Here is a 12,555-nt window from a genome sequence, read left to right on the forward strand (position 1 = left end):
CTCAGAAGCAATAATGGCCAAAGAGCAGTAATGGGGTTCCTCACATCCTGGTCCCTTCTCGGTGCTCGTCTTCTCAGTGTGGGCTAGAGGGGCTTAGTGTGATTTTAATTTTAGATGCCTTGAGCAAGAGGTTATGGACCGGGAGGGCTTTTTGTGTTGCTTTGTAGCAGAGGAGAACTCTGCAGGGTTTTTTTGGCATTCTCTGTAGAGAAGGTGTGGTTCTGTGCATGAACTCACAAAGCAGCCCAGGGCACTGCTATTGTGATGTCAGCGGCCGCATGGCAGCGTTGTCAGGCAGAGTTGCTGTGCCGAGGCCCGGAAGGGCTCAGTGTGCAGAGCAGCTCTGTGCACGCTCACTGCAGGGGAACCTGCTCATCGACGAGGTCTCTGCCAGCACGACTCTGAATATTTTTCTTTTCTTCCTACAGGTCTTGTCTGGTGCAGACTTGACCGGCGCCGCTCAAGCCATGGAGGGAGTGTGTGCTGCAGCTTTCACGGCCTTTACTGTGGCTTATTCCGGGTACTTTTTCACCCACCTGGCACGTAAGTAGACGTTTTTGTTCAGTGCAGCATATGGAAACCCAAATGCCACAAAGAGGCCTTCAGCTGGATAATGCCCCTGCCCCGAGCTCCAGCTAAGAAGGGGGTGTCTCTTGCCAGTGGGGCGCGGGCAGCATTTGTAATGTAGCCTGCAGGGGTTCCGCTCCTGCCGTGGCAATGGAGTCTGGAGTCTCCTCAGTTTGGTGGCTCCAGCAAGACAACTTCCAGGATGGGAAGACTGGGAGAGCTTGGCAGGAGTCCTTGTAAAAGCTGTGCGCTGCTCTCCAGGACTGAGGGGAAGTCCCTCAGTTCAAGTCTTCTTGTCTGCATTCCCTCATCCCAGCATGTGCCTGTGGAACTTGACGCTTCCTGCACGCTAAAAGAGCCGTTTGTTCTGTGATGAAATTACAGAACGCGCTTGGAAAAGGCCTCTGAGATAGACATTTTAGAGGAGTTCTTGTATGCTCCCAGACACAGGAGCTGTTCCACTGCTGTGTCACCATAGAACAGCCACCATGGCTCAGGGGGACAGGGGTGAAGCCTCCCTGGGGAAAGGTTTTCAGTAAGCTCATGGCAATTGCTGCATGCAATGTCTTGAGAAAATTGAAGTACAGGAAAGAGAGGAGCTGTAGCTGCTGCAGGCTGGGGTGGGGCAGAAGCAATGACTGTTAGAGAACCACTTGGAGATTTTCTCAGTCTCAGGTTTCTGTGGGTTGAGTGGCCAAAGAGGACAAAAGGTAGACACCAGGCAGTATTTTGTGCTGCTGTTGTCTTGCTTGCTGTGTGCCACAAGGGATGCTGCTGGAGTGATGCAGTGAAAGCAGAATGCTCTGTCTTTGGGTTGACTTTTTGGTGGGCTTGGCCAGCACAGGCAGTTTTCTTACAGCATCTGGTTCTTTTTCCCTTGTGTGTTGCAGGTCACATCAGCCTTGCCTGGAGAGAATCCGGTCTTTGGGTGAGTGGCAAAGGAGCCTCTGGCGTTGGTGGCATTTGACACTTGTGGAGCAAGCTGTGAGCTGGGCCTGTTGCAGTCCAGTGCCAGCCTGGCTGGATGAATGAAAGTACAGTCCAGGCCCTTTGCAGCCTAGGCAGCAGCAGGAGCTGGAGAAGCCCAGGCTGTTTTCTCCAGTTCCTTTCCAGAGCTTTTAAGCAGCTGAAAGTGGGGCTGCTGGGTGCTTTAAGCCATGATGGAATTTCTCCTGTACAAGAGAGTGCAGTCCCATCAAACTGGCCCGTTTTACTTGAGTTTGAGCACCTTAGAATCCCATTTCTCTGCAGATGCTTTCTCCTTAGTGCATCTGGCTCTGGAGCTGAATATAAAGAAGGTTACGTGTCCCTGACAGTGCTGTCTGTCTGCAGAGCCCAAAAGGAACCTCGGAGCCTCCTGTGGCTGCGTGTCTTCCTGAAGAAGAGGCCAAAGGGGAGGAAGATGCCCAGCAAAGTGCCCCTGCAGGGCCTGAGCATCCAGCATCAGTAAGTGGCAGCTCTGGGTATTCCTGTGGCTGGAGCAAAGCATAGCTGCAAGTTTCTGATCAGACAGCACCTCCCGTGCCTGGCTGAAGATGCTGAGGGCTGGAATCTTGCCTGCCCTTCCCCCAGGCTGTGAGGCCTGGAAAAGGGGCGTGGAACTTGGATGTTCAGGCATCACCTTCCTACTGTTCTGAAAGGGGCTGTGATTTTTTCTTAGCAAGAGAAAAGAAGGTAGCATTAGGATGTCTTTGGATGCTCCTGGGGTACAAGTGAGGCCCTTGGTGCCCAGTGGCTGTGCAGGCTCCCTGTCCCCAGTGAAGAGAGCAGTGCAAAGGTGCAGTTCAGAAGCTTGCAGGATATTTGGAGACACTGTCCCCAGGAGGGACCTGGCCCTGCACAGAGAGCAGCTGTCAGTAGCTAAAGGATCAGCTGAGATGCAGCGGGGCCTGTAGCTGAATATAGGTAAGGTTGTGAAGGACAGGTTCTTTCCTGTCCCTCATGCTGCTGTGTGTCCACAGAGCAGAAGGGCAGCGTCAGCACCTGCTCTGGCTGCCTCTGTACCCGAGGAAGAGGCTAAAGAGGAGGAAGGTGCCGATGAACCTGCCCCTGCTGTCAGCCCAGGGCCAGAGCAAAGATCATCAGTAAGTGCCTGCTTTGGTTAGCAGTGTCTGTGGTGTCATTTTGTGCGTGGTGTAAAAGCAGCCTTTGGATTCTGGGCCTTGAGCTGGAGAAGCGGGCTGCAAAAGCTGAGAGGTGAAGAGCCCTGGATGTGGCCAGCAGCATCTTCCTAGGGGCTTGCATTTGAAATGGGATGGGAGGGGCATCTCTGCCAGGCACATTTGTGACCCTCATTCATTTCTTGTCCCAGAGCTCCACCTCCTCTGTCCTGGCACCTGCAGGAGCTGCAGCAGAAGGCTCTGAAGGAGCCTCCAGTCCCCAAGCTGGCAAGTCAAGCGTGAGCAGCTCGTGCATCTGGAGCACGAGTAGCTCCTCTGGCAGCAGAGAGCAGCTGGGAGAGAGGACAGAGGACAAGTGCCTGGCCATGCTGAGTAGGTCCTTTGTGATCCTTGTCTGCTGGAGCAGTGCCCTGTGTGTGCGTGTGTGTCGGCATGAGCTGTGCCAGCTCCTGTTCCTCCTCAGCTGAGCGCCAGGTGCTGAGGCCTCCACACAGGACCTGTTGTTGTGCTTTGAGGTGGTGAGGGGTCACCGGGCTGTTGCTCCTGCCTCTGAGAGCAGCTCAGCCTGGCTAGGCTTTGCCTGAGCTTCCCTGGAGGCAAAAGGCAAACCAGAGGTTGTTTCTGGCTGAGCAGGAGGCCGTGACCCAGCCAGTGAGTCTCAGGCCTCAAGGAGCTCCTGTGGGGCACGGCCAAGGTCATGTTCAGAACTCAGCCTGTCCTAAGGGCTGAGGCACCTCATTCCTAAGGCCCATCACAGTAGGTTGGAACATGAGCTCCTGCTCCTGAAAGGCAGAAGACCATTGTTTAGGCAAAATTGTCCTGCTTAAAGCTGGAGATTGCACTTCTGCTGGAAGCACTTTGCAATATTCTTGCTGTGCTGCAAAGGGCAGCTGTTGAGAACAATGATGCCAGGAGCCAAGATGCCTTTGATGTTTGCAAGGATTCAAGGTTTGGCTGAATGTCACAGAGTGTTGGTTGCCAAGAACAGCAAGGTTTTGTTTTTCCTGCTGCCCTTAATGTTTCCAGACAACAATCACTTCTCTTGGTTACAGGTTTGTGATCCCCGTCTGCTCTGACTGTTTCTGCATGTGCTTAGGTTTTAGTTTAGCCTTTTAGTTTGGTGCAGGCCATCTGTGCTGCAGGGCTGCTTGTCTTGCTGCTGTTGTTTTTGAGGTGGTGGCGGTGCGGTGGTGTTGTTGCTTCCCGACTGCCTGAGTTGAAAGGGCCCAGTGTGGCAGAGAGTGGGGCTGCCTTTCTGATCTGCTGCAGGGTGGGATCTCTTTTGAAGTGAGCATCTTTCCTTGGGTTTTTACAGAGATGCTGGTGAGCGAGGGAGATCCTGAGGCTGTCTACACAGAACTGGAAACTATTGGCAAAGGGTGAGTGCAGCCACAGCTCCTTCTTCAAAGGGAGGGCCTGTGCATTTTGCTGGTGTCACATCTGCCCAGAGCGACGTCAGGCAAGCTCCAAAGCTGTTCAGACACTGCGTTAAGATGATGCCTGATGATCTCTCAGTACGGGTCAGCATTTATAGCTGTGGTTCGAAGGCATGGCAAAGACACCTGGATGCTGGCAATGTCTTTTCTGCAGCAAAGAGCAGCACCTGGCAGATCTCCTGCCCCTCAAGTGTGTTGCACCTGTTTGCCGCTTTTCCCAGGAGAAATCGTTTTTGCATGTCTCAAAAGAACACAGAATGCGTGGGCATGAAAAGAGGAGAAACTTTGTTGCCTCAAAGGTCAAGTTAGCAGCTGACAGCTGTCAGGGAACAGCTCTCGGTAACATTTCTTTCCAGTAGTTTGCTGAAAACAGGGTTCAGTGGTCAGGATGGCCACCGCCTAGTCTACAAGGCAAAAGCCGAAATGAAAGAAGCAGCTGTCTTTTGTAGCTGAGGTGGCAAAAGACAAAGCTTCAGGGCAATGCCCAGTGCCAACGCACTCCAGAGGAAAAGGCATCATCTGGCTGATGGCAGACCCCTGGTGGATCCTGTTGGGTTGAGGCCTTTCCTGCAAAGAATCCACCAAGCTGTTCCCTTTGAAAGCCGGCTCTGCTGCCTGGAAATGGGACTGATTTGCAACATTTCCTCTGTGAGAAGCCAAATGTACAAGAAGTCTGCAGAAAAGTCGAGTCCTCCCTGTGTCTGATGCATTGAAGAGAAGCAGCTGCCAAATGCTCTGGACCCAGAACACAGCTGTCCAGGGATGCTGTGTTTTGAGGACTTCTCCATTTGTGTGTGCAGCAATGGAAGCCTTTGCCTGCTCTGGCTGTTGCTGGACACTAAATTGCTTGCAAGCTGAAGAAGGAATCTGTGTCTAGAGGCTTTCCTCCATGGCTGTTACATGGCTTCAGGCTTCTCAGGAGGCCTGAGTGGTGGTGCTTGAGTTTGGCAGACAGACTCCAAGGAGAGGTGGGAGAAGGCCCAACCAGCAAGTTCCTGGAAAAAACCCACACATGTACAGATACAGAAAGAGAAAAGGGGGAAAACATCAAGACGAGAATCGGTCCTGTTCCATTTACTGTTTGCCCACGGGCTTTTTTCCCATTGGACTGCAGTGTCTTGCCCTTGCAGGGACTAAAGGTCTTCTTCTTTCTCTGCTGCTGTTTTGTTTCTAGGGGTTTTGGCCTGGTGTGCATGGCAGTGGAGACTGCCACAGGAGAAGAGGTAAGCGTCAAGCAGCGCTGCAGCTTCTGCAGCTCTCGAGTGCCCTCCCCTCGGCTGTGAGCTGTGGCTGAGCTTTGGGTGGCCAGTAGAGCTTTGCTGCAAAGGGAAATGAAGTGCAGAGCAGTGTCCGCCTGCCAAATGCAGCGGGGACAGATTTTGTCCTCCTCAGCTGCCCCAGGGAATGCAAGGAGGCCAGGCGGTATCTGTCAGAGGAGGACACGCTGCCTGGGTCTTAGTGCCCAGCTGGCGTCTCAGAGCATGGCACTGCTCTTTGGGGCTGCAGGGTTGCTGAGTTCTCATTTCTGGCTGTCAGCAAGTACATGGGAATGGTGCTGGTCCTTCTGTAGGCACCTGCAGTGCTGCCCTTGGAAGTGTGCTCAGAGAGAGTGGTCTGCAAGGAGTCTCTCAAGGGCCCAAGCCCTGCTCAGAGCCTGGTGTATACGCCTAGGAGATCAAGGCAGGAGTTATGTCTTTTGGCAGTCAGGCAGTAATTGCAAATGTCAGTGGTGTGAAGGAAAATATTTTAGTGGAGCAAAATAAAAGTTCCTGAAGTGAGGAAGTGCTAGGATTGTCCTTTTTGGAGGCATTTTTTCCGTGAAGTATGTAGGGGTGTATTTCTTAAAGGGAAGAAGCCTCAGAATGTTTTATGGACGGCATTTTTTCTGTCGTGTCTGTAAGAGCTGGGTTTGTTGTTGTGCAATAGAGAATGCCAGTGGTTGCTGCAGGAATGACCAAACACCCTAGAAGTGCCAAAGGTTTCCCAGCAGTTTTGCTCCATTTCTACCAGCACAAAATGGCTTCCTGCTTGCAAGAGGTGTGTGAATGAGCATGGGGATGATAAAGTAATACCTTGGGAGAAGACTGGCCCTGGGGCAGAGTGAGGGTTGTTAGAGCTTGGAGGTGGAGAGCTTAGAGCGTGTTTCTCCCAGGTTTCCAAGGCAAAGGATATGTGGCTCCGTGTCTTGGGAAGTGCCCAAGCAGGCGCTCTGATGTCCTGTCACAAGGCAGCTTGGCCCAGCCCAGCACTATCATCCCATAATCACTGTCTCCATGTTGCCTTTGTGGTCCTGTGCCACAGACTTCTTTGGTTCATGGCTTTCTATGTCGTTTTAGGTGGCCATAAAGAAAATCAGTCTCTTGCAAGAGAGCGGCAGCGAACTGTGCCTGAATGAAATCCAGGTCATGCGTGGCAATAAGCATGCCAACCTTGTCAACTATGTAGACAGGTGAGTGGTTCTGCTGTTCTGCCGCGAGAGGTCATTCACATCCTGCAAGCCAGAGGTTCCGCCACTCCTTTGGTGGCTGGCAGAGGATGGAGCTGTTCATTCCTGTTTCTGGGCTGATCTACAGCGTCTTGGGAGGAGATTGCATTGGGGCTGTGTTAATCATTCCTGGCATACCGAGTTTGAAGGGCGCCTTCAAAGGCCAGACTCGGCTCTATCTTACCGAGCCAACAGCCTCAAAGTTCCTGTGCTCTCTCCCCATGGTTTTATTTGGTTTGGGGTTTGATTTTTCCCCCATGCGTCTGAAGTGCTGACAAAGCACTGTAGATTGTATTTCCCTTGGCCTGTTGCGTTGGTGTGGATACCAAGCAGTCTTTTAGACTGCCCAGAGTTCAAGGCCTGTAGAGCATAGTGAATGACTCCTCACTTCCTCCTGTCTTCCTCTGAGAGAGACACAGAAACGAGAATGCATCAGGTGGTGTGAGTGCGCACATTCATCTCCAGGCTGTTGTTTCCTCCTTTCAGCTACCTGCTGGACGAGGAACTCTGGCTGGTGATGGAATACATGGACGGAGGTTCCTTACACGATGTCATCAGGGAGACTCATCTGGCAGAAGGAGAGATAGCAGCTGTCTCTCGGGAGGTAAGGCACGGTGCTTGTGCTTCCCATGGCTTGGTCGCGATGGTCCTTCCAAACAAGTGGTAAGGAGAGGAGAGATTTCATCTCCTGAGCCTCCTTGCTGCCTTTCTCTTATGACTGGCAGTAGTAAGAGCACCTGAAGTGCCTGCCAGTGTCCCTGCCCTTCTTCTAGTGTGTTTGTGTTTGCCTCTCTAAACACTTGCCTGGAGCCTGTGTGAGCTGCATTCCTGCATCCCTGAAGGGCAAAAGTGCTGGTGGTGCAATGTCAAGCAAGTGGCAAAGACAAAGAGATACTTGCAGGACTCTCAGAGAGCTGAGCCTCAAAGGAGAGCCTTGCACCCAAAGTGGTGTTTGCAAAAGCATCCACTGTTGCCTGACTGGAGAGAGCACAGCCACTGCAGCAGTGCTCCGTCAGTCTGTGGTTGCAGGGCACGGCCGGAGGAACAATTGCCCTTTCTCTTTCAGAAGCAAACGCACCCTCACTTAGAAAGGCACTGCTGTCCTCGTGTTGGAGCAGCAAGCTCTTGCCCTTGCCAGCAGCCTGTCCTGCCATGGCTCAGCGTGGCCCAGGAATGTGGCAGTGTTGCAGATGTGCCACTTCCCTGCTTGTGGGATGAAATCCACTTAGGCTGGTGTTTCTTTTTCCTCTCTCAGTGCCTGCAAGGCCTGGATTTCCTTCACTCCAAGCAAGTGATCCACCGGGACGTCAAAAGCCGCAACATTCTCCTGAGTCTGGACGGATCTGTCAAGTTGGGTGGGTGTTGCTGACCAGGCTCCGCCGTGGCAGGCTGTGGTGTGGGGCTGCCTTTGGGTGACTGCCGGTTCCCTTGCAGCGCAGGCTGCCCTGCTGCAAGCGCAGAGCACAGCCACAAGGTGCAGGGAGGTGTTGCTGGGAACAAGGGCTCAGGAGTGCCTTTGGCTTGTGGATGTGTCCCTTCCCAAGCAAGGCACTCACAGTCTAATAGCTTCAGGGCACTAAAAGCCACTGTCTGAAACTGGGGGCTTTTGCTAAGTGGCCAGTTCTGCATTTCTTTTGCTGCAGGCCCAAGGAATGGCAGCATGGCCCCTTTATGGCAGCTGGGTTCCACGCTGCCTTCTTGGACATGGGTACAGTGGGGACTCCTTTTGTTTGCTTTCCTCACTCACGCTGCCTCCTTTTTTCTCCTCAGCTGATTTTGGCCTTGCTGCTGAGCTCACCGCTGAGCAGAACAAACGGAGATCAGCTGTCGGGACCACTTACTGGATGGCGCCTGAAATCTTCACCAGGAAGCTCTATGGCCCCAAAGTGGACATCTGGTCCTTTGGCATTGTGGCGATCGAGATGGTGGAAGGGGCGCCTCCTTACTGGAATGAAACCTCCCGCACGGTGCGCTGCAACTGCTCTCAGATTCTGCTGTCACCCAAACAAAATCTGCTCCCATGCCTCTGCCTGGCAAGCTTGCTAACACCTTGAGATGAGAGGTTCCAGGCTGCACAGTGTCTCGTGCTCCTTGTCCAGATCATCCCCTCTGCCAGTTCAGTGCAGGAACAGCACAAAGAATCGTGATGCCTTTTGCTTGACGGAAGCTTTGCCTAAGGGAGCAGTGAGCCGTGCTGAGCTGCATTGTATGGAATAATCCTTGGAAACAGTAGAGTTAGACCAAAGTTCATCCTCCAAATCGCCTGTAGAGCTGGTGTCAGTTCTCAGAGAAGCCAAGTGTGCTTTTGCTGATGGAGTTGCTCTTAATTGCATCAGCCAGTGAAATCAGGGGTGAAGGCAAGAGCCTTTGCATATTGGACTGGCTAGGGCTGCTTTGGGTCCTCTCAGCAGGGGCTGGAAATGTATCTCCCAGGATCTAGCAGGGAGTGAAGTGCCACTGGAGAGTGGAGGCTGTCCAGTGGGGTGTGTGTGAGCAGTTTGGGGTGCGAAGGAGACAGGTAGAGTGTGGCATTTCCTTCTTCTCTAGGTTCAAGAGCTGATCAGCAGCGGGGGCAGGCCGAAGCTGCAGAAGCCCAGGCAACAGTCGGCGTGGTTGCGAGACTTTCTGCACTGCTGCCTGGAGAGGGACGAGGACAGGCGCTGGTCTGCCCAGGAACTGCTGCAGGTAAAAGGCAAAGCGGCTGCAGGCTGCGCCAGCTGCCCGCTGCCAGGGGCTCCTCATCTGCTCAAGTCCAAGGCGTCTGATGGGCCCCGCTCCTAAGTATCTCCAGTCTGGGGGCTTGCAAAGGAAAACAAAGGAGAATCGTGGCCTAGGATGCCTTGGAGGGAGCCTTTCAAGGTCACCTAGACCAAATCTCCTCATCTGGATTCATGGATTTGTGGGATTGGGAGCCATGTTTGCCTCATGTAGCAAGGTCCTGGATGTGGAGACAGAGGTGCCCAGAATGCCCTCCTTTCTGCTTTCTGTATCTTTCTGGTAGCCAGAGAAAGCCTGTTTCAGCCTGTGAGGAAAGGTCAAGTTCATGTTTTCTTTTTCTCTTTGGGCAGCATCCGTTCGTAACATCAGCCAAGCCAACCTCTGACCTGACGCCTCTCATCATGGCCACGCAGCAGTTTATGGCCGACAGGAGATACTAGCCCTGGAAGAGGCCATTGTTGTAGTTTGTAGTTTGTAGTTTGTAGTTTATAGCTCGTAGTTTGTAGTCTGTAGTTTGTAGTTTGTAGTTTATAGCTCGTAGTTTGTAGTTTGAAGATTATAGATCATAGGTTGTAGTGTGTTGAGACTGGTAGTCAAAATAAATACTGTCATAAATAAAACCTTGACTGTGCAGGAAGCTTCCCTTTGTTCTCAGCCTCTGAATAAGCTCTAAATTTGCTTCTGAATGGGCAGGTGTTTCTTCAATGTGGGAAGACCCATGGATGGGGTTTGTGGCAGGGTTTGGAAGCCTGTTAGAAGGTCTTCTTCCTTCACTGCCCCCAGGCCATAACCTCTTGTAGAGATACCGGCTTGCAGCTGTGACTAGAGGAGATACAGGCTTGCAGCTGTGACTAGAGGAGCAGAGTAGGGCAAAGTGGAGCAGAGCAGTGGTGTCACTGCTGGGGATGCTGCTGTGGCTGTGGGCAGAGGGGGAGGGAGCCGGGCTTCTCCACGGGCTCAGGTGCAGGCGAGTGTCCAGCGGGAAGGCAAGTTCTGCCACGGGAACTAAGGCCAACGTGAGGGAGTGAAAACTTGTGCAGCTGGGATCTGCCTGAGCCACTGTGGAGGCCTGTGGGCCTGCTGGGGCACTTCCTGGGGCTGTGGCCTGGAAGAATTTCCCCTAGACTTTAACCTCTCCCATGGATTTCTGTTTATCGTTTCAAGATACGTTCGATACAGTGATTCTTGAAAATCATTTACTTTGCGATGTTTGGCGGTAACTGACGGTCTAATTGACAACCATTTAAATTTAAATTGTAGTTGCAGAATATTCAACAGACTTCCTTTCCCAGTTTTTGTGGTTTGCCCCTACTTCCCTGAGCCCACAATCCCTGAGAAGGACAGGCCGGGAGATGGAACCTGCTCAAGAGCAGCGGCGAGCCACCAGCCATCTGCCATCTCCCCTCCTTTTCTGTCTCCTTGCCAGGACGGCACCGGCCATGGTGTCCTGGATTCTACCCTAACCCACTTTCTGAGAGCCCTCAATCCTGCCCCTGCTTTCCTCTTGTATTAGCAGTCCCCCATTTTTGTTGTAATACATGTTTCAGGGATCAAACCTACAGGAAAAGCTGACAATAAAACAGCTGGAGGACCGACTCTGTTGCCCCCACAAGGAGTCCTGTGCCCTGCCCCACCAGAAGGTCCCCCCCCGGTCTAGTCCCCCATGAAACCTTTTCTTTTGACTTGTGCGTTTGCTGAAGGGCACCAGGGAATGGTGCCACTACAAGTCCTTTTGATTTTGTGTTCTCTTTTGTTTTGTGGCTAAGTGAGGGGGAATGAAGTGGTGGGAAGGCGCCCAGCACTCAGGCCCTGAGAAGCGAGGGGGAATGAAAATTGTATTGACGTATTGCTTGGTTATGCTCTGCAATACGAACCCACCTGTTTATTTTAATTCTCAAGTTTAGGTAAAGTCTATTAAATATTGTATTGGTTTTAGTTAAGAGAAGATTATTATTTTTACTATGATTGTTATACTTTGAATTTTAAATAAAACAAAAAAATGGGCAGTTGTGGGGGTTTGTTCTGGAGGGCACGGGCCAAGAACTGACCACACAGCCACACATCAGACAATCAACCACCAACACCAAGCCTCAGGAGAAGAGAAGCCACAACGGGTGACAGCCAGACAGCTTATGGTGAGCTTATCATGGAGAGCAGAGGACTCGAGGGCTGACTGGGAGTGGCCATGCAGATCAACAGCCTGCCTGGACCCATCAGGGCAGAGGGAAAACAGGTGATGGCTTTGGGATGGGCACCCAAATCTGCCGACACTATTCCCCAGTGCACCATCCAGCACCAGGAGAAGACTTGCTTAATTTTTTCCGTATTTTATCCAATTACTCTTTTTTGTTTTCTTTTTGCTACCTTCAACTTCTGTACATAGTCCTCTCATTCCTTTGATGTTTCTACCTCTTCCTTTCTTTGCACCTTCCCCTCCCGGATTGTCCGCTAAGCTATTCACAGAGGGCTTTTTTTTCACCCACCTGGTACCTGACGTGCCAACACCAAAATAATTCTCATTCTTTTGCCCCTAACCGCCTTCTCTTTGGGCCACTGTCCCAGCTGGCAAAGCTTCAGTCTTTCACATGTGTTTTTTGAGCAGTAGGTGGGTAAGGGCTGGCAAAGCGACTTCCTAAGGCCTACAGAGCAATGCTCTGCAAGCCAGACCTGTTCTCTTTCCGGCAAGGCTTCTTTGAAAGGACTTGACAATTCCCATCATGGAACTCAGGTAGTGTTGACAGAGCACTAGACTGTGAAAGGGTTTGAAAGGGGATAGGAAGCTCAGCTTGCAAATGAGACACAAGAAGCTTTCTCCCCACCAGAATTTTGGCATCCCAATAGCAGTGCTGCATGCTGGCCAGCTGTCCCCAGGACATCCTCCATTTGCACACCCCTCCCGCTGGCAATGGACTCACTTTGGCTGTCATGTGGGCCAGAGAAGGGAACAGGCACCCAGAGAGAGATCCTCTCACTGTGTTTCAGAAAATGACAGCACAGCAGCCTTTCTCAGGAAGGTCATATGAAATGACTTCATAGTCGTAACAGGCTGGATTGCCTCGGGGTGGGGGATCAAAGACATCACAAAACTCAAGAGGCTCCAACCTCCTCAGCATATCATTTCACTCAAGGTACTGGGTTCAGACCAAATACCTTTCCTGACTTTATCTAACCCTTCGGTGCTTCTCAAACCCAAAATCTTCCTTCTTCTCTTCAGTCAGCTTAACCACTT

General features: G+C 52.0%; 1 protein-coding gene across 1 annotated transcript; it reads left to right on the forward strand.

Moving 5' to 3' along the window:
* Positions 1-278: 278 nt before the first annotated feature.
* Positions 279-9,766, forward strand: LOC131571607 (serine/threonine-protein kinase PAK 3-like). Its single transcript, XM_058824386.1, has 11 exons — positions 279-520; positions 1,900-2,013; positions 2,529-2,651; positions 2,879-2,965; positions 5,298-5,346; positions 6,460-6,572; positions 7,095-7,212; positions 7,864-7,963; positions 8,379-8,575; positions 9,156-9,293; positions 9,677-9,766. Exons 1-11 carry the CDS (start codon positions 279-281, stop codon positions 9,764-9,766), a joined length of 1,371 nt encoding a protein of 456 aa, XP_058680369.1.
* Positions 9,767-12,555: the final 2,789 nt, after the last annotated feature.

The sequence above is a fragment of the Ammospiza caudacuta genome, chromosome Z (assembly GCF_027887145.1).
Source record: "Ammospiza caudacuta isolate bAmmCau1 chromosome Z, bAmmCau1.pri, whole genome shotgun sequence".
NCBI lineage: Eukaryota > Metazoa > Chordata > Aves > Passeriformes > Passerellidae > Ammospiza > Ammospiza caudacuta.